A 27,816-nucleotide genomic window follows, 5' to 3' on the forward strand; every position below is an offset into this window, starting at 1 on the left:
TTCTAAAATTTACTTAAAAGATCAAAGAAAAGAGATTATGATTTGTAAAGCAAATATATTGAAAAATTGTCTTTAGAGTTAAACGGAGAATCGTTTTATCTGATGTTGTCATGCTTTTCCTCTTTCTTTTTTTGCTCTTATTTTGTAAAGGATAAAAATTTCAGTGTTGAATATAAAAATTGTATTCTTGAGAAATTGAAAATTGTACTTTTCAGTAGATATCTTTCTGGAAACTGAAAGAAAATGGTATTGGATATTAAAAGCTTTCTTTATTTTTAATTTTATGAATATAATAATGAATCTTATCACCTTTTGTCGTAAGTACATTTTTGTCGGGAACACTGAGAATGCCGACCAAGTTCCAGAATTCGATCTAAATAACAGTCATATATGTATATGCATGTGTGTATATATATAATTTAATACAATAATATATTAATGGTTATATCTATACATTTTATCGCTTTGTCTTTATCCTCGTCTCTTCCAGTTTTCACCTTTTTGTCTGTTTTTCTAATTTATTTTTGTACGATCGAGATCAACCGATCTGGACTTGGTCCGAACCTTCTTTACTTCACACGTGACTCGATTAATCCACCGATCGAATCACAAATTAAGTTTTAAACTCTATCTAATTATCTTAAATTTAATGTTCGTTTGTCCTATCGAACAGACCTGTGCGAAACATTGTCGATCGATCTGCCATCTGGATCACTATCATTTCATCGTTTAACTACGATAAAAGCATACAAAATGGAAAATTGAATTGAAACATGTAGAAACTTGTAATTTATAATTTATATTTATATTTGTATAATTTATATTTGAAGAATTGGAAAATTCGTAGCGAAAGTTAAGAAAGATTTAGTTCCTTAACGAATTCTCGATATTTCTCTTTATTTCACTTTAGTATCCAATTAAGAATAATATTTATTCGTTTTATTATTTGAAAGAAATACACGATCAGACTGCGTATATTCATGCAAATTCACATTTTTACGAATATAATTAAGAAACTTCAATTTGAATAAGAAATTGTTTTACCTATTAAATATTGTAAAGGATACTATACTTTGGACATTTTATATATTCCTGTTGCATTTCCAAATTTTTCATGAATGCATAAAAATCTATACTCTATACATAATAAAAGCACTACGAACTTCTTCAACGACCAATAATAAATAAAATGGTGTTTTAGGAATAGAAAACACTCATCCAGAGGACAGAATTTGGGAAAAATATACGCGCCCTCGTGTGATTTCGTGGAAATCAAATTCGTCCTGGCCTTCCTCTCTTTCTTTCTCTTTCTACATATTGTTTCTTTTCACTATTTCTCATTTTCTCTCTCTCTCTCTCTCTCTCTGTATTTCGGCCTTGCTTTCCTCTTAACGGCTAAGACACTTTAATGAAGATTCATATAACACGAAGAAACTGGAGCATGCAAACTTGAAAGTGCGTGCACGAGATAATAATGAATATACGCGTGAATGTATGACCGCTCGTATCTTTTTACGTTTCCCTGTTTGCGCTTGAACAACCGTGTTCCGAAAGAAACGGCTCAAATTACAAGAGCAGACGTAGAAAACAATTTTCCTTCTCTGTCGGTGAGATGCTTATACGGAGGAAAATGTCTCTTTTAAAATTGAGAAAACAATGTTTTTGAAATATCTTATACAATTTGTTGGAAGTACAAAATTGGAAGAGTAGAAAAACCACGGTATAGAACGCGAATAGTTTCTCTTGAAGCGTCGATCGATACTCGCACTATCTTCAGAAACTGTAATTTAATTATTATTTATTTGTAGTTATCTAGATTTTGGATGATTTAAATCGCAAGCTGTAATTGTAAATTAATATTAAGTTATGGAACTTAATAATTGAACGAATAAATATGACTATAAAGACAATACAAATATATGTAGTCCAGTATTGGAAACTTTATAGTTTTCGAATTGTCAGTACCGCAAATAATTAACAATAATAATCGTTTCCATTACAAGTGATTATTCATTACCAACGTTAGTGATCTGTTTAGTGTTAATCTGTTACATAAGCATTGCTAGTAGTCACTAACATTAATTGTTCCGAACCTTTACTGTTTTGAGTATTTTATTGCTTATGGTCACAACGATTATCGTTGGTAATCATATTTACTATTGTTAGAGTGCTTTGTATATTCTTTTGATATTTAACAACCGACGCTTCAATGTGATTAAATGTTACTAAATGCGTGAAAAATGAAATTGCATGAGCACACTATTCATTATAATCTTTTTAAAAAGAATACAATGAATTGTTATCCACATCATTGTTTATCTGTTACTTAAATTTACCTTTTATCTAAATACAAAGCATTTTACCAAAATTTACCAAGAGAATATATTTTCACAATTTCATGGAAAACATAAATGGAAAAGTGAATCCACGTACCCACACAATTTCAATACAAGGAACGTCGTATGGAATGACTATAGAAAACATAACTTATCAGCTATGTGATTTAAAATCCCAAAAATCAACACTAATAAATTCAATAATCAACTCATATTTCTGATTGTCCGTCTTATAATAAAGCTAAACTAAGATATATAAAAAAGAAAAGTTTCTGTTTAACTATAGTCACGAAATTTTAAATCACACGCTCTACATCTCTCGACCTAAACACAATGAAATTGATTTGCAATATCACAAGTTTTTCACTTACGAAGAAAGTTCGTTGATTAGATTCAACATGATAGAAAGAATCGCCTAATTTTCCCTCGTTTTTCGTATGTATCTCACGTTCACGTGTAAGTGTTCAGTGTGTTCTGTATTATACGTTTTGTCCCTCGACTCAGGCCCAAAATCGACGATAAACGTTATTATGCACTGCTGACCATAGGTATGTACATATTTAAGACAGTTATACTGCTGAATTCAAAGAAAGTCCTGTGAAAGAAATACTAGCCTGATTGGTTGTTAGCAGACCCAACACAATCGTAAAAGTAAGCACGCGTATTGGCCGAAAGTGTCACATATATAAACAAAAGAATGTAGGAACGCGTGACAGTGAACGATAAATAGTAGTACTTCCTTTGCCGACCCATAAGATTTTATTAAATAATTCAAATAAATTTTATTTCATTTAGTTTTTTACTTTATAAAACATAAGTAACGCAAATGAAATAACACATTTGTAACAAAAATAAAAACAGTGAAATGCATCTAATTTGTACTAAGTATCAAGAGTTGTCTTAATACTTATGGCCGATATTACTTACATTTGAACCCTTTGAAGCGCGAACTACTTCCGGTCATAGTCCGGTTTCTTTAATTCCCTACCAAGATAAAATACGGAAGATGGGGATAGAATTACGCTAACGGAACTTTCAGTCATGATTTCAAGTACGATTCCTTTACGATTCCTTTACGATTCGTCAATTTCACAGTTGACCGATCATGTTATTTAACGACGATTTAGCTAGGATAATTTTAGTATCTACTATTTAATTTTAATAGTCTAAGAACTAATTCTAGTTCTAGTAATTTTTATAATTTCTTTCAACATTTCGAATATAAATATGTAAATATGCGTACAAGATATTAAAATTATGTAGTTCATAAATTTAAATGCTAAAAAATATTCTGTGTGTTTACATGAATTAATTGTTTAAAATAATTTCAGTCTGTTAGTAACTTCTTTTTCGATCATCTGAAATTTTCATCTTAACACAAACTGCATTTTAAAAGACTGTACTAAGCAGCCATAATAAATTTGTTTTATACAGTTAAGTTAGAATTGCAGACTTATAAATTCAACAATATAATTGTATCTCTGTATCCTTATAAATATACAAAAAATAAAATATGTATAATTGAATATATAAAAATATTATACAAATGTATTAAAAAGGAGATAAAAATTTCGAATGAAATATAAAAAATATTTATAACGCTTCAAAGGGTCAAATATGAGTGAAAATGTACTCGAAAGATACAACTTTCTTTTACAACATTTGTGGTTTTACTGACATCATGAACCTCACGATCATGCGAATACAAGAAACAGCGAGAAAAACGATAGCGAAAGACTTGGACAAAAATGGCGATGCCGCGATGTTCCGAGTTAGAAAAGCGAAAAAATGGATCAGCGATATCTCTCCTTCCCCTTTCAGCTTTCTCATCGGCTGGCACGAACCGTAAAATCGCGGTTAGGAATAATTAATTCAACGCGTTTTGCCTCCCTCCTCAAGCATGTTTGCCATGGCGGATTTAGCAATATTCATTTGACAGATCGCTAATTAGCCAAATTTTACTCTATAATAAATTCCTTAAAACGTACTCGAAAATACAAAATTTCGTTTATAATTATTTTATGAATCTTTTACTAGTCTCATGCTAGTCATCGCATGATTTTACGATATTTTTCATATAACACTTGATGTACAACTTTTAAAATTGTAATATTAATATCTTTATTTGGCTATTATTGCTTTTGCGACAACGCGAGCTCGTAACTATCCGGAAATGGAACATAAATAACGGAAGTAACGTGGTTTTTCCTTTTTACAGAGACAATATTATGATGATGATTACACAATGAGAGAAAAACCGGTATAAAAAGAACGCAGCGTAATATTCACAATGAAGAAAGTTACGAGGTCTGTATGGAACGTTATTTAATCGCAAGAGCTACAAACTATTGTCACGAGGACAGCGATAACTATTATTGTTATAAAAATAGTAATACAACTGGCCGGAGAAACTTTCTGCCCCTTTCTATGCTTTTTTCCGGTTTCTTCCGAACATCTTCACGCACGACTAATATTTTCCACGGTTTCTTCGTTAATTACCATGATTTGTACAAAGAAATCGCATAATGCCATTACCCAGCACGATTCTATTAGAAATTGAATATTTTCCTTTTATTTAAACTGCGATATGTTCCTGGTTATAACGTGAACAGTTGTAATAAAATTCTATCATTCAACCGTAAAGAGAAACTCTGTCACTTTTTACAATTTTCCACACGCAAAGATGCTCGTTATAGCATATGTTAATTTTATTGTATTCATGCTCGAGGAGGCGAATGAACGCGTGACAGTGTGCGTTGGAACGAAGAATTCGATAATATTAAATACTATTTAAAGAAAATAACATTAGGACACTTCGAGAGGTCTCAACGGTAAAAGACTAAATAATAAACTGATTTCACGAACGACGAATAGCTCCTCGGCGATCGTTGAATAGTAAAATTACAATCGTAAGACTATAACGCGATAATTACAGCACGAGGTAGCACGAAGACTCGAATAAGAACAGACTACATATACCGATCGAACTGTTATTACTTTCTTCTTTTACAATAATATAGTATATAGAATAAAGTTTAGATGTGTGAATGTTGAATAACTAATTCTATTCGTCGTTCTTGAAATGGAAGAAACAACTCGTCGAGCGAATTTTGTCGGCTAAATAAGACCGCCGTAGAACAACTATATTTGTCTTTTTTTGTTCCTTTCTTTTTTTTATATTTTTTCCTCTTTTTTTCTTTTAAACTTGTTAATATTTCTCTCTGTCACTGGTAACGATTCTGTAGCAGCTATATCTACGACACCGATGGACGAAACGGATCGACGAGGATAGCCCGTTAGTGGGAATTATTCTCGCGTATTTTTCTCGTTTTTCTTCTTTAAATGACTATGGTATCTCTTCTCCGTCGATATTGTTAGCTAATATACCGCTATTGAACGCACATTCTTCGTTGAGTTTTGATACATTTGAAACGCGGTTCTTCCGTTCAAACAAGATATATATACTTTCAAAAACGTTTGTCTATTCGTGTTTTTCTTCGTTTTTTCTCAAACAGGAAAGTCAAACGATAATTTATCGCAACTTGTTTCCTTTCTTGACGTCATGTTTATTAAACTCGTTTCATTCAAATTTATGGAATTTTTTAATTTTCAAGGAAATAGATATTATATATTCAGAATAAAATTCAATATTTTACTGTCGTTAATTTCATGAGAGCGTTATTAGGAAATTGCATCTTTCATTTTGACTTCCTTGTCGACGATCATTCACACAGACTCACCAACACCATTATAGCCGAGTCGTTCGATACAACTACTAATGTGCTGCACGTTTACATTCCAGAAATACTACATAAATGAAAAGATATCATTTGCTTCTTTTAATGAAATTCTCGATGTATTTCTACGTCGACTCGTTCCAACTATCGAATCGAAACAGTATCTAATAACAATTTTGCGTGGTATGTCTCAGAGATTTCGTCGTGAGAAATATCGCTTGGTAAACGCTGACAGATGTTTCCAGCGTGTTCGTTAAACGTATCTAGCGATTTTATATTACGAATATACGTATTTAATTACCGAATATAGTTGAAACTTTGAATATCTTATACTATAGAAATGCGGAAGTCCTTCTGAATATTGCGATTACAATCTTCTTTTCTCTTTCTTATTGCAGTGAACTCGACCATCTGGTGGTTGATCTCTTTCATCCTCTAACTATATCTTATCTATTTCCTATTTCTCTTCATAATATGATGCAAAACTACCCTCACTGAGAATAAAATAGTTCAGACTTCGAAGATATACCACGCGAGGTGTTCTTAACGTGACCAGATAAGACTGGAAACTAGAATGATGAAAATCCCCCCCTAGCTAGACAACTACGAGTGGAAACAAAACGTTTCTCAGTCTATGTCGATCACATCCGGATACTCCGCTGATCCCTTTCGCTGGCGCATCTTACGGCGCAGCAGGACCGTCCTCAGGATGCTCGGTGATCGTAGACCCGCGACTTCCGGCCGCGGGGCATGCTGCTACGCGGCCTTATGTCTTTTCCTCTGTTCCCTCCGCGTTAAATTCGACGCACCTGGACTGCCCGATGTACTGCTCTTCTCGCAATCGGCAGTTGGTAATGGTTTCAACTCTCTGAAAAAGATATATTATGATTTTTATTTGTTATATACTTTCAAATTAATAATATATGATATAGCGCTATATGTATATACTGTTTAATGTATTGTTAAGTAATAGTTATACCATTATATGTATAATATAGTACAGTAGCATAGTACAAATATAATAAATGTTTATGTTTAAATTTTATTATTATTTATGAGTAATAAAGATATAAATCTTCGGAAAATTCTGGATTATCTCTTACCTTTTCAAAATTGTTGTAATATAGTGCATTCATTCATAATGTCTAAATTAAGTACTAAAAATATTTAGATTAAAATTGAATTACAACTTTGCAATAATTGATATTACTTGCTAAACAATATACTTTTACTTTTAAGAAATAAAGATATACATAAATTCTGTTAGTTAATTTAGATATATGCTACATTGTCATTCATCAAAAAAGTTTTATATATATATATATAGCTTCAATAAAAGATGCTTATTTTAAAAAGTTATAGAATAATTCTAAACGGACCTGTAATTAAGAAGCTCCTCGTCATCGGGCACTCTAGTTATGAGGTCTAGAAGCTCGTTGTTTGGAACCGAGTGAGGCCGGACAATTTTCCTGGAGAATTTATTGACGCCCCATACTAGGATAAGGTATCTTAGTGGGATGAAATACAGGACAGCAACACCGAGGATCGCCAAAATCATGGCTAAATAACTCAAATAAGGAACAGTGAAATTGAAGAGATTCTTCACTCTTTCACAGAGGCTGGCTATGTAACCGATCGAGTTCTGAACAGTCTGGGTGACCTCCTGAATCGCTTGCAAGCGTTCCTTTAGACTTTTTTTCTCTTCCTGAAAGGAAGAACCAAAATAATCCATTTTAGAGAAAATCTGATAAAAGAAGATTTACTAAAAAATAAGAAAATATACTGAAGAAATAAAATTTTGGTCTTAATTTTTTATTAAAAATTTTATTTAAAATAATAGTAATACCAATAGTAATTAGTAATAATAATAAAATGTTTTCTGTATGTTAGGACGTATAATCAAGGTCAATCTTTAACTCGATGAAGTCGATTTGACCAATATCGGCACACATCAATTCGACGTTTGAATAGGTCGAAGGTTGAATCGAAGAAAGCGCCAGACCAAAATACTTGCCTATCGTGTTCGTGATATACGTCCAAATGTAATATTCATTGAAAGAAGCCTTTAGCTACTGGCAACTAGGAACCAATTACAAACTTTCATTATTCCAAAAGAATACCCATCAATCATTAAACAAATAACAGTTGTTTAACTGGTGTATTACAAAACATGAAATGTAATTTCAATTGATAATGAGTTGTAACATTATAAGAGCAATAATTTGCTATTGTGTTAAAATTTGCAATAGTGTTAAAAACAAACGGTAATCCAGCTTCTCAACTTTTTACAGAAACATATGACTCAAATTTATATAAAATTATACAAATTTCTTTTTCTAATACCTTTTGGCTGTAGAATAAATAAAACAATCATATGAAATTCTATTAAAAATGTAATTTTTTTCTAATTTTCAATGAATATATAAACTTTTACAAAATTAAATATCGATAACGATTTGAATAACAATTGCTGAAAATACTTACTTTGTCCTTATCGTCATCGTCGTCATCGTCGTCCCCAGGAGTGGCAGGACCTTCGTCACCCTCGTCGTGGAAGTGGGAACTCGATTGATGCGATAAGGGCGCACCGGTTATTACCGCAACCTGTGCGGAAATCCATTGATTGAATCCGCTTCCATCTCCATAAAGCTGGCAGGTAGCAAAGGACGTGGACATGCAGCAATGCAGGTAAAGGTCGTCAAGCAGATGATTTACATACGTGTTATCTTACATGTGTTTAAGGTTGATTGGTTATTGGCGTCTATTATTTATAAGCAAGCTCCAGCATTGAGAAGATATAACAATAGTGATCAATATATTAGATACTAAATGGAAGAAATATGGTAAAAATTGCTCTAATCTATGTAAGCCATTTCTACGGAAAATTTTGAAAATTTACAGGCATACATCTTGAAATATCATTGTTGAACAATTCTGTACTAAATACTAGAATACTACTATATCTAATTTTATACAAGTATTTAAAAATGTAAAGATTTAAAACGTAGGAAAACCAAACTGTATATCCATGCTAGTCACATAGCTTTTTAACTTTAATTTCATTTAGCTCAAGAAGGAAGATAGTAATTTCTACTAAGTAGCAGTAACAAGAATAGGAAATTTAGTCAATGTATAAGATTACCTTGTTCAATGGGACATTTTCTAAGCTACAGCATTAAATATTGCAGATAATATTACTAAATAAAAGTTTTAGTACTATTCAGTAGAATATTAGATTTTTGCAGGTACTTAAGGCTAGCAATCAAGATTAACGAATTAGCAAATAGGTAAGGTAAGTGTACGAGTGTCAATAATTCATAGAGATGGTGATAAGTGATTTAGAAAAATGCTTTAACAAGGTAAAATGTAAAAGGACCTGATTAGTTTGTTTACATACCAGATAATACTTTAACAGGATAAGGAGTGCTACTCCAGGAAACATGTAAGGTTCAAAGTAGTAACAGCCCAAAATAAAGATGACCAGTGCGATGATGCTTCTCATTTTATTTTCCCATTCCCAACAGCTCCTAAACATACAATAAAACACAGAAAAAAATTTCACCATTATTCATTGAATAATTTCATAATATCTTGCAATAGGATTAAAACATAACGTAGATTAATATATAAAATATCTCTCTACGTTAATGTAAAAAATTAATGAATAAATGAATAATATAGCATTCTAGGAAACATAGTAATTATTAATCATCGTTTTGAATGACAAACAGTATTTAATACATGAACGAAACATACGATGTGATTTACGTAACAAATGTCACGACTATTTCTAAAACAGATTGAAAATAGAATTAAAGTAGTACACGTACTGCACGTATTTTCCAATATCAATCACGATAACGATGATTGCCTTCAGCCTGAGAACGTTACGTAAAAACACCTGTCTTTTGAACTTTATCTCTGGTTCCATGTACTTCTTCTCCTTGGGATTTAACGTTCGAACACATGCTCTGACAACGTTCCACACCACGTTCAGCTCCAAAAGAATTTGCGGAGAATTTCCTTTGGCACGACCCCTCAGTTTTTTGTCCTTTAACGCGTACCATCGTTTCTCACCGTTCCTTATCCTTAGAAGAGGTATAGCGACTTTGCCGAGAAACTCTACTTTATGGTCCCTGTCCTCGTCGTACACTGTCACCTCCAACACCGAATTGATATCTTTCACGTTACTATGAGAAACAAATAAAAAAGGTTATATTTTTTATATTCTCTTCTGAAACTCATTATATAGTCACGATGGCTTACAAAGTGAATATTTTCTGCCAACTTGGAGCAAGCGTTTTATATTCCGTCTGGGTTTGCAATCTTGCGTTTACCAATTCCAAGACGCAAAAAGGGTCGCTCTTACCACCCAAGTCGGCTGCCGCGAGACCTTGTGCTCTGAATACCTATATAACGAACGAATCATAAATATACATTTTATGCATTCTACAAATCGAAAGTAATAAACGAGAGATATAAGAGATACGAATCCTAAATTTATACTTTCAAAAATTTTAAATACATATTGTAAATTTCTGTGCAGTTGACAATTATATTTAATAAGATTATAAAGATGAGCTTGAAAAAAAAATTAAACCTTTTTTAATTAGTCCTAAAAAGCTATATTCTTCTCCTATTTTTTAATTTTCTAATTAAACATTTTCCTACTATTTTTAAACTTAAGTTTTCTGCTTCTCTTCCATTTTTTAAAGATAGGTACCTTTACTGTTAAATGACCAACGTCTCGTACCCTCTGCAACGAGTTCACCAAAGCATATCTTTGGTATAATTGCTCACGTTCACGAGGTGTGTCTTCGTGAGCGGCTAAATCGCTGATCGTTTCGCTAGCGGTGGTACCACTAATAGTTAACAGTAAAAATATACTGCCAGAGCCATCCTCGAGATCCCGCCAGAGTCGATGGGTCGTCTCACGTTCAAGCGTCGTCAGATCGATTACCGTTTTTCCCATTAGGTCATCCTGATGGCTTTTATCCCGATCCCACACCGTGACCTCCAATTCTTGGCCTAAATAAGGATCTTCGTAAAGATGGAGATCGAACTGCTCCAACCAAACGGGATTCAAGGTCTTGTGCACTACTTTTGACTTGTACTTTTCTGTTCCGAGACTGAAATATGCAAAAGAAAATGATTATAATTACTATTAAATATTAATTTGGGTATATTTTACCAATAAGTAAGGATAATACTTGATGGGTAATCAAATTAGTGTATTTAGCAATTTGCTAATTTTAATGTTATTTGGTTTTCTCAGAAATCAAACTAATGAATCTCACGTTTTCTAAATTTCCCAGTTTGTTACGATTAGTATTCGAATTCTGAATTCTCAAAAAATAAATGATTTGTTTCTATAGGATTGTTTATCATAGGATCGTGTGAACAATTGTAAATTGTAAGACACATTTAAAGGATTTCTAACATGGATACTATATTATCAATTCCTTCCATTTTTCAATGTGTGGCTTTTCTAAGCGATATATTTATCTTCCTTTTAAGATAGCAAGACGTTTGTAATGATTACATTTTATACCGACAAAAAGTACAACTGAAGTATAAATTAGATACTTTATATAACTTATTTCGTTGACATTGATACTTCTTAATCTTACAAGTATTTCACAGTGAAGAAAGCGAAGTACAGGGGTAGCATCAACAATAAAAATAAAGTAATTTCAATAACAATGACAGTATCGAAGACAAAGGTGAATAGAATAAGGATGTTCATACCGAAATTTGACATAGGGATCCGAAAGACCGTCTATATCCATCGGTAATAAATTCTTCGCCTCCACAAGAACAATCGTTACCACGGAGCTCCATATCTGTGACTTTAACCGTCTATTTACGTCCGCCAATCGATTGGTCCTTTGAAAATACTGCAGACATAAAAATACGCCATGCGAAATTGAATTTTCTATCTGATGGAGGAAAATATAATAAGAATAAAGTAAAATAAAAGGAAACAAAATAGGGAAAAGAAAAATATCGTTTCACTGTGGAAAATAATAATTTTAGAAGATTCTGGTTAGAACATGTGTATCGGAAAAAATGTTGGACAAAATATCATCTTCGATATTAGTCTTTCAACTGCTTGTTCGATGGGCACGATTCTATGAATATATGTATATTATATATAGGGAACCAGTCAACGTTTATCTACGATTCTATATGTTCAACATTAATATTTGGTTCTCAAAATAGTGAACAAATTGTTTCGAGAAGTCTATACAGAGCTTACCACGGTAATTGAAACATAAGATATGAAAAAGAGATAGGGGCTTAGATTAAGTAATTTTAAATGTAACTGCAGCATTAGTTTTACCTTTATCATCAAGTTGACAAATGTGAATCATTCACTAGCATCGATAAATGCTATCTCTCAACATGAATTCAGTTTTGTCTTCATCTTATGTACATTTAGTATATTGCGAGATATTAGATAACATATGTAAAAATAGAACTTGGATTTGTTATTGCAATTAAGTTTTTTTCAAAGACAAATCAAAAACTGCATCAGGAATCTACAAAACAACAGATTCTCTAAATATCCTCTATCATCTGATTTCAATTCTTAACAACTTCTATAAAAAGTCTAATCTTTCATAGTAAATAAAAATAAAATAACTAATCTTTTATAGTATTCTACATTATTCTAAATTATAATTATAACTACTGGTTCCCTAGAAAAATAAAATGTTCATCAATATCCTGTATCATCTTTTCCCAACTGTTAATAGTCAACTATATATATATATATAAACAAATTTTTCTAGTAAAATTAATTAAAAAAAAAATACTCCAGTCTACCCTATGAATATCTTCCATTTTCTCTCTAACATTGCCCTTGAGTTTATCGAACAGATCATGATGCTTCACGTCCTTCGCGTCCAAAACCTCTTGCTCCTCTACCTTCGACTGTTCAGAAGAAGACTTCCTCAACCTCGAAATCAAATTTGCAGTCTCTAATCCCGATTTCTCCGATCTCTTTAAATGTTCCAATTTAATCTCTATTCTTCCCTCCTCGTCCTTCTTTTCAGGCGCGGTAAATTTGAAATCAAAACTCTGCTCTTTCTCGCTCAACCTCCCCTCCTCCATCTTCAAACCACTATTTTTCCTGTCGTGAACGATAGAATACGTTCCAGAGGCCCTACAACGTTCAACGATCCAACTTTCTATAGGCAGCAGCCACGGATGCTTCTCCACCTTCTCCTCCCATATTTTCTCTATCTGATCCTCCAAGATCCTCTCCACAGAGCCCATCTTCCTCTCCAACGAAGATCTCAAAGATCCGATCGTTCTCTTCTCTTTGCTTCGAACTGGTCTTTCGATCGACAAACCTTCTATCCTATTTGTAGAAGAACCTTCTCCAACATTTTCCGCCTTTCTCGCTAAATTTTCCAACGAACTCCACCTTCTAGTCGAACGATCCGATCTAATCTTATTCTCCAATCGAACATCTTTCTCTTCGTCACTGATTCCTACGAGGAAATTAATATCAGATATTTCACTATTAGCTTTAAATGTATTTTCTTTCTGTTTTTCTTCGTTGACGCCAGAAGCTATGAGAGTAGGATCATTTTTCTCGGATTTTTTCTTAAAGGTACCTCGCTCACCTGCCAAAACGTCCATGAACTTACGGTCTTTTATACGACTGGTACTCAATCTTAATCTTCGAGGTGGCGCTTCGACGGCTTGCGGTAACTCTGAAATGCTTGCAGTGTTTTTGTTATCATCTTGGCCAGCATTTTTCTCTGGAGAACTCTCGTCAGTGTTAAAAAATCGACGATCGGTATCGGATCGATCGAATCGCATGCTTCGAATCGCCTTTCGGAATACCGCATCCACTTCCGCTGTCATCTCTTCAAAAGTTCGATTTCTCGTTATGAAATCTTCCTCGGACTTGTGTCGAAACTTGTCTCGATGATGAACCCAAAATTTTTTCCATTTATTTTCATGAGTTTCTTCATTGGAGATTATTTTGAGGAACTTTAAGGAAGTTTTCGTAGAAGAATTTTTTGAATCGATCGACAATTGCTTTGGAGAGATATCACTCACCTTGTCGCGCTTTAAAAAGCTACTTCCGCTCCGTGGTGCCACCACTGTTGGTTCCTGGTCAGACATTTCCGGTTTGGACTCGGTATCTGATATTTGACTTTCTGCCAAGTCTCTTGGACGCGTATCTTGATTATTTTCGTTGGTTGTTTCTTTCGAGTCTGTTTTAGATTTTATGGGTTCTACGTTCTTCTTCATTTTATAAAGCTGCGATGTAGGATGATGATTCATTATGAACTGAAAATACTAGAGAATAGTATTTTTTAGGTGTTTCGAGTAGAAACGCTTGCCTTGCAATATTTTGAATATACACATTATGTGACCAATAAACGCTTTCTTCCGGTCTTCGCGTGCGAATACGCGCCTAATTGACACCACCCGACGTGACGTCGAGAATTTCTTTCCTTCTCCACGGTCGATAGGATAGTTACGTCGATCATCGTTGGTTATAGTTGTCAGAATTGTAAAATTTATTTTTTATCCTGTTAACTTCTTCTTATAAACTTGTACCTTTTCTATATATAAATATGTTTTCGTATTTTTAATTCTGCTTCACTTTAAACGAAGTTTTTATCTTAAACTATGAACTTCGTTCAATTAGGGTTAGGTTGGAGTTATATATAATATGATATGATATAAAAAATATAATATAAAAAGATTTCTTTAATAATTAAATATTTTTCTTAAATATTTTAATTAAATATTATTCTTTAGTAAATTTAGAAAAGTTGACAAAGATTCTGTACGTATAACTTTCAAAATTGCAATTGGAATAAAAAGAATTTTTAAGATAAAAATTAAAATAAAATAAAATGTGAAATAGCAATAACAAATAATAATGCAAGGTAAATTGGAATTTGAATTTTCAAAATTTTATCCGACGATGTTCATGAATATTTCGTTAACTCTTTTAGTTCCGCTCCTATGGCATTGTTATCCTTCTATTGTTAAAATTAACTGCAGTAATGTATTTTCGATTTTGTTACGCCACACTTTTACACATCGACGAATCTTCGTGCGTTAACAATGGTAACGATGCTAACAAGTCTTCCTTGTAAATCTCGAAGCAAAACTGTCCGCATCTGTCATTTTTTAACGACATGAAAAGATCGCATTTGAATCAGAACATAAACTTCTTTCGTTTCCTTTTACATAATATAAATATTGCAATAAGTCACAATAATTTTTCACTATATATGTATTTCTAACACTAACACTTTTTATACAAAAAAAAAAATTATCTTCACACCTCACAATCAAAACCACTTTTGATAAAACCTTTCAAGTATAAAATAATTAGCTTCGGAACCAACTAAAATATAAGAAGACCAATCACAAAAGCAATCGTAGAAAATCCATTAAATTGTCTCACACAGTTTCATTAAACCTCCACAAACGTATTAATACCAAGACTTTAAGAACACAGACAAAATCACAGTAGCGTTTCGAAATAATACTTCATTTCATTGAAATCGATCCAGTCAATACAGGTTAACTGATTCCGTACAGATCGCGTGACCAATCTAACGATCTGAAGCGTGGAATTAATGTTCAGATTGAACTAACCAAAGTTAAAGATTTTCTCTCGTAAACGGCAAACGAACTGCTCGAATACAAATTATTAGAGTTCTTACAGGCTCACTGAGTCATCGGAAATGTTTGCAGTCACGTGTGCACGTGGCTCGAAGTCGTGATTCCACTTGCTAGTTATATTGCATTGTCTTGTTTAACTAACCATTGTTATCCACACTATTTCTTAAAAGTACCTTTGTCGAAGAGAATTCTGGTTATACAAGATGTTTTTTTTATTATTATGTAAGATAGACTTTCTTTTATGAGAAATAGACGAAGATTTCGTCACTTTTTTACATATTTTTACATACAAAGTATTGACAAGCCAAAGTTATTGAATCCGTTCATTGACATTTTTCAAATAATTTACTCTACTTTTTGTTTTGTAGAGTGAACCGATTTGGTAAATATATTCGTGTAACTGGTTCACATGTATATCGCTCATTTTACTCTACTGCAATAACTGACACCACTCAGCGGTCAGTCAATAAAGTAGTGTCGTACACCGTATTTCATACCATTTCGAGATTTAACTATCTCCTGGATGATCCCCATTCCGCGTTCCCATTCACTTTGTGCACACACTCGTTAGTTACGATCGTGTAGTGTGTCTCGCAATACTTGAAAAATTGTGCAAGTAAATATGTACTTATGTATGCATACGCTGACAATGTGCGGCGAAGACAAAAGAGTTACGCGAACGAAAGGGACGTTATTTTTAGCAGAAAGATCGTTCTGGTTTCCCGCGGAATAGCTCTCTTGAAATAATCGACAATTTTTTATCTGTACGTATTTTTAATAGATCTTTTTATTATTCACTTTGTTAAAGATCGAATTTTTTTAGATAAAACACGTTGGTTTAGAAACAAAACTTTAAAACAGAATATAGGACGGCAGCAAAACCACGAGAACCTAACATGCTCGAATGACGATAGTGACTGCTTGACGATACAGCTTAACTCGACAACCGAACCTCTCTTTCCCTCTCCATTCCCGACACAGGAGGTAAACATTACGATATCACGTATACATAACTTTAATATACGGTCGACTCGCATCACATTGGCGTAGACAAGTAAATAAAACATTTCTACTCTCTTTTAACTTTTAACGAAGATGTGAATTGCGCCTTTAAGAACCCAATTTTTTGGTCGAAATCTATGTTCACTGAAAGTACTTATCTGGTAAGTACTTTATTGATACTACGAGCGGAACTAGATATTGAAAAGTATTTATTCCTGGAGATTGAAAAGTATTCACGAGTAGTATTGTTTAGAGTGCATATTTTTCAAGCTGCCTAAGACCACTTATGACAAATTTTATTTGACAAAACGATTCATATATTGATAATAAAGCGATATTCCGTTATTTTGAGCACGGTATACGTTCAAGTAAATGATAAAATTTGCCGTTTAAATGGTTATCAGATTAAAGTAAGCCATACAATACGCCAAGAGTATCAAACTTTAAAAAGGTATAACCTTTAAACCAACAAGATCCTTAAACTCAAAATCGTGAAAGTGAAAATGCATAAACTGTTCAAAAAAGAAAGGTACCCAGAGGAAAAGCTTACTCTGACAAAGATTTCTTATTTTCTTAATTTTTCTCTGTATACTTTTCCGTTTTATATTTTTAAGATTTACAGAGTATCACATCACATTGTTATAGACAAGTGGTCAAGACACGCTGCTACTTTCTTTTAGTTTCTGATTAAAATTCTATATCTTCTGATATAGAATTTCATACATTCTTATTTGTCTGCGTAGACTGCGTAATTTTGCATGCAAGGTACGTCAACATTAGAAATTAAGTAAAATTTGTTTATTTATATAGATGATAAATGACGATTAGTGTCAAAAGGTTGAATACGTGTGTGCTTTATAACATACCGATAATGGACCCTTTGAGACCACGTGAAACCTGTTAACTACTGAAACCGTTCATGAATGGTTATTGTAATATTGTGAACGTTTTACGCTCGAACTTTGTCGTAGCATTTATGTACTCACATCTAGCAAATAATTAAAATAAAAACGTATATCGCCTTCCTAGTTTGTATTTTTGATATAATTACCATTTTAGAAAACCTTTTGTATGCATGTAAATATAACAATTATATTTATAATTATATTTATAATAAAAAATGTGCATGTAATTAAAATAGAAATGTTCTGATTCTTAAAATTGTAAAAATTTATACCAGTCAGCGTTACTTAACCACATTCATGTAATTGCTTTTTAAATGCATATGCGTCATGTTCCATTGATACCTATAACACACATTACATAAGATAACTCCGTTAATTCACACCCAACGACAATAAACGTTAGCAAACGTTTCTATGAATATTTTGTCGACTATCTTACCGATAAGTCAATGTTATACAGGAAGACCAATTGTATTTCCAAATCATATTCCAAATCATATTTCCGAATTTTAATTCTAATTTTCATCGATATTGATAATCTTTTCTATCGATTCCATTTACAATTACACAAAAAGTAATAACTCAAATGTAAATCAAATAAATTTATCATAAATAATTCATACATTCTTTTTACCGAATCGATTTCAGCGACGAAATTAGTTTCCAACGTTTCGTGATTTTGTAATCCTTTAGACAGATTTCCACTAATTCAGAACTTACGAAATCTACTTCTTTCTTCTACTTAATGATATTGCAGATCAACGATCGTCCGAGTATTTTATCGACTATATTGATTTCGATACACGAAATAATCTAGTATGAGACTATAACTATCGGTTGGAATGGTTAGATCAGGCTCATTTTCTTGCGCATATGAAGAAATTTTTGGATTGCTGAAGTGGAAACACATCAAGAAATACGAAACATATGTCTTTTTACAGTAAGGCTGAAGATAAAAAGCAAATATCAAAACAATTGTAATACCTAATCATATAAAATATGATATATATTTATGATTTATATCTTATAATCATAAACATATGTCTTATAATCTCATAAGTACTAATGTACATAATGTATACTAATATATTGTAGGGTAAAGGATATCAAATACCAGAGTCAGAATCTGGAAATAGTAATTAGACGACAGACCTATTTTGCAATGGAAGAAATTCTGAAGGCATCAATATCTTCCATATCTTTCAAAACCTAATGAGTGTTCTGGGAACTGACTATGTAATACTGATGAATCTTATCACCTGCTTATCACATAATGTATGAAATGTATTTTTATCCAAGAAAGAAGATTAACGAGACAATTTATTAATACAATTTTTGTATGCCCAATAATCGTGATATTAAGAAAATTTAAATTTAAATTTATTTATTATTATAGCAGTTTTATTAATAGTAGTTACTAAGTATATACTTACTATAGTACTATTTAAGATAGTACAGTTATAAAGACACTCACTTATCATAAATACAATGATACTAAGCTCCCAACTTTTTATAAATACATAAACATCCACAATCTGTTTATTAAAAATAATCTTATAGTATCAATTTATTTCAACGGAAAGGTATATCGTACCTTCTATTCATTCTTCTGTAGAATCAACAACGAAACGAGCAATTTGTTGATAGATCTTTTCATGGCAAACACTTTGACAGTTCGTGTTCACTGTCTGCGTTCCAATTGCAGCTTGTCGAAGTTCATAGTCGACGGACTTATCGTTTACCGATATTCCACTGCGTAGAAGGTATCTATCCACAGGAACGTCGAATTGTTCATCGTACAATGTTTAATGCTTGCCAGGGTGAATTGTTCGAAGCGTCCATCGAGTAAGAGTCGAATATTCCTTTGATACAGTAATAAACGTGAAACTGGACCAACGAGCCCTAATTTTCCATTCAGGTACTTCATTAGCAGTTCCTCGACCTATTTTAATCGATTTTAACATTATGAGGATCAATGGTGTTATTAGATTGAATAGGTTGAATATTCCTATCATCAATTATTTTTTTCATTAATTACTTTTATTAATTACTCTTTTTAATTCTATGTTTTTACTTTTCACATATTCAAAGTTATTGAATTTCTCAACACATACAACTTGAAACTATAGTTTGTTAATTCTTAATATAAAAAGTGCACCTGAAACTAGCCAGTCATGTTATAATTTCAACATGTTCACCTGTAAGGCTGTAAGTATCATAAAGTGTCAGATTCACACATTTTTAGTGCTTACAAATTATGCAGCATTCATATGCAGTTCATTCGGTTTATTAAAATTCTCTTCACAGCAGCTCGTGCGAGAAAGATAACGTCGTTCAAAGTGGCACAACGGTCTGTGTACCCCTATCACCGCCATAATATGCAAATCCTCGACATTATCTATGTTTATGGATTCTGAATCGGCAGCTGTTTAGCCTCGATAGTAGTAAATAACTACAGGTCGCATAATCGATCGTTCAGGAACATTTACCGTTTAAGGTTTCCTTATTAGGAGAGACGAAGAGAGTTTGGAGTTTAAACATGCAGTAATGCAACTTTGTCTTGAAAAGCTTTCCATACAATAATAATTAAGACAGATATTTAGGTGATCCCATTTAGCTGGGCCACCCTGTATATTGATTGTTTATGTACAAGAGAGTACAGCAAAAAGAAATTCTTACAAACTCACTAAGAAGTTATTAAATTTGATACACATTGTGGTAATAGAAGACAAGATGGAGCAGACAAAGCTCCGGGGTTTACTTTGACAGGTGTCTGTCTCTATTATCTACACTTATAAGCTAAACGGCCGTCGCCTATATCTTAAAGCTCCCTTATTCTGATCGCATTTATTTGCTCCATCAACATAATTTAAGTACCATAGAACAAACAAGAGGATTTTACAATCTCGGTTTTAAATTTCCAGATGCTAATTTTATCCTCATTAAACGGTATATTAATACTACTTCGCATGATAAAGAGCTACGATTACTTTAATAATTTATTAAAAAATAGCTAAACAATCAACTAAGACATTAATCAAGGAACAAATAAAAATCTAAGAAATTACAAAAAATCAAAAAATCTACCTGTTCCTTTTCCTGCTGATTCCTCGGCCAAAGGGTAACTGTCAAATAAATCTCCCCCAAATGTTGTTTTGGCCTATTGTGGTCTTTCAGTTCCAACATGACATCCTGTGACTGGCCTAAGTCCAATTGCGTGAGATCCAATTGCGCTACGCCCATAAAGTCATCCTGCAGGCCCCAATCGTAGTCGAAGACCTGTCGAAACGACCAAGGTCTTTTGCTAGTCAAAAGAAAGAGCAAGAAGAAACTGATAAAAATCCCGGCGACCATCTCTAAACGTTCTAGGACGAATTGGAGAGCGAATAAAAAGAACACGATCTATGGAACAAATTTAATTTTCTTTTAGAATTTTTCGTAGGTGACTATTACAGTAAGCATCAAGAACGAAAAGGACTAAGAATTTTTTTAGAATAAATTCATTCTCTTTTTTAATACACTGAGAGATTAATTGAGTTAAAAGAAGCTTGAGAAAAATTTAATTAAAAAGATTCCTAATAATCTTATATGCATATAACTTGTATAACGATGTAGAATTTACCTTGAATGTTAGAGACTGGAAAGGATCCTCGATTGGCAGAGTTACGCTTTCATCCCAAACTGGATTTAGGTCACGGTGAACGGTCCGCGACTTGTGCAATAATCGACCCCCACTTTTCACTTTCACGTAAGGATCACTGGCGCCTGAAATACACAGTTAATGTCCTATTCTTCAATTCTATGCCAAACAATAGTTATTTGCTTAATCGAAATTTTATCATGACTTTGGGTAACATTCTACGAAAGGGAGATTACATGAAACTGGGGTAAGTCCTTTGATAGAATAGAACCGGGAAACGTTGAACTTCAGTAATATATGTATGATGATGCGACCTTGTTATTTCTCTAACAATAAGTGGTACTCTTTCTACATGGGTAGAATATTCTGCATGTGATGGAGGAAGGTTAAAAACTTGGTACTACATATTTAAAGAACAAGTATTTTATACTCTTCTTTTCTAATAAAAACAAAAGTGGCAAGTTTTTATATGTTTCATTAAAATATTCAAACTGTTTTGGAGTACTTTAGCCTGATATTAGCAGAAACTTGTCTCTTATTAATAAAATATTCAAAATTAATATCATACTTAAAAGGAGAATACATAATAATATTACAAATTTTATTACACTATTCAATTACTGTAAATTACATAATTTAAATTACGCAATTATAAATAATTGCTTCCATACTAAATTCATGAAATCTTTCATACACAAAACCTACTTCAACTAATCAAAAGGACTGATCTAGACTAATTTGCCACCCTTTCACAGCTATTTGCGCAGTTCTTCAAAGACAGCTGACAGAATCAAAATACACAGGCACAGTTCTACTTTCGTCTACTTATAAAAGCAGAAGAAGTGAAAAATGAAGGTTTATCTCACCGCATCTATCCATAGCAACAAGGTTCGCCCCTCTTTTGATGTGCAAACGAAGCTGGAAGAAAGCATGCTGCCTCAACGCCAATTCCCTTCTACGTGCGAGTTCCTCCTGAACAAACGAGCTATCATCCTGGCTGATCGATCCTCGAGCTTCCTCGTTCGAGTCCTTTGACTGCTGGAAACTCAAGGATCCTTTCGAATATGCTTCGCTGCATTTTCCAGGGCTGTCTTCCGGTCTCGTCACGACATTCTGCCTTCCTCCATATACCAATGGCGACTCTACGTGTACAGAAATATCAAACACGTTAAACACAATGTGTTGATTAAATAATATGCAGGATGATTCTAATTTTGGTAACTTAATCTAACTTAATCTTAATGTGAACTAACAACTCTCAAAGGAGATGTATAGTATACAATTTTCTGCTATTTTGGTTTCTTACCAAGATTTAACTTTGAATTACTACATTGAATTTTTTGCATAGATTTAAATGTAACATTTCTACATTCCATATTAAAAAATATATAATTATTATAATAAGTGGGTTTAAAAATTAGTATACTGAAGATTAGTATTCTTGAAGAATATACATGCACATACATAAATGTATTTAGCACTTCTTTAATTTAAACATGATTCCAGAAAATACATTTAATGAATATTATTGTGAATAAATATTGTTGAATGAATGAAGTCCTTCAGCAAATAATTAACTTTAATCTAGCACTTACAGTGTTTTCTTAAAATTGTTTTCAAGTGAATATTTCTAAAGGAACTCTGTTCAACTTAGAACATTGTTCAATCAGATATGTAGGTAATAGTTTATTAGCTTGTGGAGTACACAGGTTAGCTTTTCAGTTTAACACCAGTCTAATAATGATGCACAAACGATAGAAATCCCTAGCACACGTCTCCCGGATCAATCAATATAATAAAACATAAACGACCTACTCGTATCGATCCCCTGCATCAAACGTGCGCGACCTGGCGTTCAACATTTGCAGAGTTTTTCTCTTTTTCGCAACTTGATCAAGAACAGAGAGAAAAAAGTTTCCCCTGCTGCGGAACAAATTTCAAAGTTAACATCCATTAAACCTCGTTATTACTATACTCGAGGATGATCTTTTTTATGGAAGCAATCCCCTGTGATAGTTTCATCATTCTTTGTTCGATCATACTTCAACTAATTGAAACTTAATTTTTTCCATGTACTATATTGTTATGTACTGTACGTGTACGTGTATGTATTGTACTGTGCATGCTGAATTTTCTTATTTACATTGTCATTTTGTTCGTTTACACCTTTGACTTGTGTGCTTAAAATTTAAGCTTACTATTTACATATATTATCGGTTTATCTATCTTCCTATTGATTTCTTTGTCTATTTTGCTTATTTAATTGCTTATTGACTTGTTTGCTTATCTACTTGAAATTGCCAGAATTTTTTCAAGACTATTGGAAAACATCGATCATAAAACATAAAGTAACATAAATCGTATTATATTTTCATATTTAGTATTTTCTTGCATTTTATATACGTATACAATTCTTTAGCAAGATGCATACTGCTATAATTATAAGTTCCTGCAAAGGGAAATTGTTATAATTTATCTGTAATAGAAATGAAGCAACGCATAAAGAAATAAAGGATTTCTAAATAAAAAAATTGTTACATACAAGAAATTAGATATAATAATGTAATACCAATCAATGATGACATAATGATGAGTTAATTCGTCCTCTAATAATAAGTTAACAAGTCCAGAAATGATTGAAAACAAAAAAAGGCAATATATGTATTTATTTATATAATATAAATATTAATTATAATATAATATATAATAAATAAATAAAAATATATATACCTGGATGAGTGAGACAGTGTCTGGCTGGACTCTGCGTAGCCGACGAACTTTTACTATGCTCTGAAGAGTAATCTGCAGCGTAATCGGATTCAACACCGTGAGATAATGTGCTGCCGGCATCTTTTGACTTTTTCCGTTCTTTGCTTCTATTTCGACCCCACCGGCTCTTCAAGGTTGCGAAAAAGATGTGTGTACGTTGCGCCACCGAGGTGGCGTGCCGATGATGCCGATGATGATGGACGACACCAGAATCGGTTTGTTCACCGCGTCGTGACGGCGAACTGCTGTCGTTGTTCCGGAGCTCCGTGGCGCTTTTCGAGAGCTGACGGCTCCCGTTCAAGTTCAGTCGGGATCTCTCTTCCACAAGTCTGCTATCTGGAAAATTATTCTTCTATGTGATACGTAATTCCTGAATATACATATAACATTGGACATATTTCCAATACAGCCATGTTTCACGAAAAACAATCTCACCATAATATATTTCGCAATATAATTGTTCCACGAAATACATAAGTACATAATAATGTCTTATACATTATTAGTAATTCGTAATTAGTAATTAGTAATAAAATAATAAAATAACGTAATAGTATCGAGGGTCGTGTAAATTGTAGTATCATAACTCATATTCAATAGAAGTAGGTTATGTTTATACGCATTAAAGCTCAATTTTAATCGGTTGACTGCCATGGTGATTACATATTAGCATTTGTGATGGCGCCACAGAGTCTCTGTCTCTCTGGAGTGCATGCAATAGTGGTGCCACAGGGAAAATTAATGACCAGAATTATCAAACCTGTAAGTAACGTTATAAGTACGCTGTGGATAATTGTGGAAATTATGTATTTAGTATTTTCATGAACGCAGTTAAAGTAATGGAAACCAGCAGTAAGCGAAAAGTTGTTTCGCTCGAAACGTTTAAATATGTATTATTAGTAGGCACGATACTTTAAAAATTTATTAAATTGAGAATTATTTAATTACTATCAAATAAAAATAATTTGGAAATTATTTTATGTACATTTTTATCATTTCAAATTTCCTGTGCAAACATTAAAATTAATAATTTTATAAATAGTAACATAATGATATACAATAATTATGAATATTCGTATATATATAAAAAACAATAATCTAGCTTAGCGTATAATTTTATACAAGTACGATCCATATTAATGAGTGAGCCAAAATAGAAGACAATGAGAGCAGATTTTATCTGCAAAAAATTGCTGTAAAGCTTGTAAACGTTCGACTGAAAGAACGGAAAGCTCCACGTATCCATCCCGTATACAATATCGTTAGTAACGCGATCGATGTCCAAGAGCATGAGAAAGCCACCTGAGCCTTTAATTCCTCCAATGAGGTCGTTACAATCACGTTCACAAAGGCGTTTAATCACTAACAACGAGAGGGTAGTTACGTTGCAATATTCTGCAGCAAAATTACGTTTTACATATACTTACATTATTAATGAACAAACTATGAAACCGTTTAAATTTTTAGCAGTTCTAGAAATCAAGATACTATATCGATTTTGAATAAACCATGAACTCGTTCGAGAATGAAAAAAGTCCAGATAAAACTAGAACATCTGACAAAGCTATCACTCACGTATCTGGAACTCATCAACCAATATGCAACATATATAGATATACATAATATGTACATATGCATAAGCATATATCTAAGGAATTATTATGCAAATACAAATTTTAATTCACTCATCTCCCATAAAAATTTAATATTATATTACAATTACGTTTGTGTTACATTTTCAATGCATTCCATTTGTATTGAATGAATATTCACATAAATATAATAAACAAAATGTACATAGCTATTATTATGTACATATTAATAATAAAATTTATACACTGAATAATGAAATACGATAAAATATAAGTAATGAGATATCAATATAATATAAGGTTAGGAATGATAAAAAAGTTAGGTACATGCATCTAAGTAAAAGTCTCTTATAGCAAGAGGATACCGAATTATTCAGGCATGCATTGAATTCAAAGGTTCTGGGGTTAAGTGCCATGCCATGTCTCAGAGACCTCTTACTAGAAGGCACCCACTCACCCCTTCCCCAAACGATAGTCAAATCTTCCAGGAACAATGTTCCTATTCTTGGGGGCAACACAATGTCGGGTTCCTAGCCATATGGACTGTGTACCCGAAGACTCACACGCGTCTTCCAAGCAATTAATCCCATGACACCTGATAGCTATTTGGTTTCTCTAACTACTCTTAAACATTATTTATTCTCACAAGAATTTTGGTCAAATGCAAGTTAAATATGTTAGATTTGTGATAACAAATTTTTCTATGAAACTATACAAGAATTAATTCGTATATAGTAACGTATATTATTAACAATTAAACGTATCAATCTACTTAACAGTAAGATTTTTAAATTATGTAAAATACTATACAATATAAATAACAAAATAATACTGGTAAATACTACAAACGAGATTTATTTAATATAGACAACCTGAAAGAAGAAAAATATAAATATTAATAATTAAAATAATAAAAATAAAAAACTGATTTTAATGAATAGGTAAAATATGTCCAAGTGTTTCTTTGGAAATACCATTTCACCTTAATAACACGGTGTACCTATTACATCTGTATAACTTGCGTGTGCATGCAATCAGCTTATTAAATATACGCAATTGCTGGTCAAATGGGAGATATGTCTGAAATTTTTACAAGATTATTTGGATTGCATCAATATGGCTTAACATACTCCCAAACAAAGATGTTAATACCCAATGGCTTACGTTAGACGCACTGTTATACAACATATGATAAACTGATTAAAATATAGCGATACATACAATGGCGCTAGTAGATACAATAACCTTTAAAGTTGTTCATAGGAACATCTTAGAGGTTAGAATTGTCTTATATTTTTTTGTGGGTATTTCTTATAGCACAGTATTTGAATATCTATCATTTTATGTTATAAATACATACATATGATTATCTCCTCTATGCATATATATATCATACTTTATCATATGTGCGAATCATTCTAAAAATACAACGGGAAGAGAAACATCAACCATATTTAACCAAGCTGCAGAATCGCCACAAAGCTTGGTAAAGTAAGTAAATTGGATATAATATAGGGAATTAGAAACACTCGATACCTCGCTTAAAAGGTTATTGATGTACAGTCTCTTTGTAGGGAGATGGGTTTGAGGACGACAAAAAATACAAGAAAAATACATTATATTTATTTCTATGGAAACTAAATAGGGGTAATATTATGAATACCTAGCGATATTTTATGATCCAATGATGAAAAAGGAAGTGACGTTGCATGAAAAAATGGTTTATTTCTAAAAAAGCAGCCAGTTATCTCTTATTCTGTTAACTAAAAGTTTCTATAATAATATAGTTACTAGATTAAAATATTTATTTTTTAAATTATATTTATAATTATAAGATGTACATTGTGATATTTTATGATTCTTTTTAAAGATTTGGTTAATAAATGTTCATTTAAATTGTCGTTTAATTTTATTTTTCTGTTGAATCGTACAAGGTGATTTCATAAGAAAGAAAGATCCAGAAGGAAGAGAAATGCAATTCAGTGTGTTCAATGTTATTAGATTTCGGCCAGATTCGTCGGAAACGACGTTAATACATCGATCCACGAGAGAAAACGGATGTGATACGGAATCGTACTATTACAGGATATTGCTCTAATCTAATTGAATGCGGATAACGGAAAATATGTAATTCTAATTTTCAAACCGAATATAGTTACAAAAAGAGAA

The 27,816-nt window shown here is 32.4% G+C and overlaps 1 protein-coding gene across 10 annotated transcripts in view; it reads right to left on the bottom strand.

Moving 5' to 3' along the window:
* Positions 1 to 3,072: 3,072 nt before the first annotated feature.
* LOC122569665 (multiple C2 and transmembrane domain-containing protein) overlaps positions 3,073 to 27,816 on the bottom strand; it is a 40,146-nt gene continuing 15,402 nt past the window's right edge. For 2 of the 10 annotated variants that reach the window (XM_043731041.1, XM_043731040.1), the window contains 12 exons: positions 24,017 to 24,391; positions 22,153 to 22,428; positions 21,269 to 21,411; positions 20,734 to 20,925; positions 11,822 to 11,970; positions 10,797 to 11,202; positions 10,340 to 10,482; positions 9,904 to 10,263; positions 9,471 to 9,600; positions 8,558 to 8,722; positions 7,453 to 7,778; positions 3,073 to 6,941 (listed from right to left, as the gene is read on the bottom strand). In XM_043731041.1, coding sequence (XP_043586976.1) covers positions 6,830 to 6,941; positions 7,453 to 7,778; positions 8,558 to 8,722; positions 9,471 to 9,600; positions 9,904 to 10,263; positions 10,340 to 10,482; positions 10,797 to 11,202; positions 11,822 to 11,970; positions 20,734 to 20,925; positions 21,269 to 21,411; positions 22,153 to 22,428; positions 24,017 to 24,391 — 2,777 coding nt within the window. In that variant the 3' untranslated portion in view covers positions 3,073 to 6,829. Of the gene's footprint in view, positions 6,942 to 7,452; positions 7,779 to 7,912; positions 8,153 to 8,557; positions 8,723 to 9,470; positions 9,601 to 9,903; positions 10,264 to 10,339; positions 10,483 to 10,796; positions 11,203 to 11,821; positions 11,971 to 12,901; positions 16,643 to 20,733; positions 20,926 to 21,268; positions 21,412 to 22,152; positions 22,429 to 24,016; positions 24,392 to 24,490; positions 24,546 to 27,816 lie in introns of those variants that run through there. The other 8 variants (XM_043731042.1, XM_043731044.1, XM_043731038.1 and 5 more) reach the window with 8 other exon arrangements.

Source organism: Bombus pyrosoma, linkage group LG7 (assembly GCF_014825855.1).
Source record: "Bombus pyrosoma isolate SC7728 linkage group LG7, ASM1482585v1, whole genome shotgun sequence".
NCBI classification, from domain to species: Eukaryota; Metazoa; Arthropoda; class Insecta; order Hymenoptera; family Apidae; genus Bombus; species Bombus pyrosoma.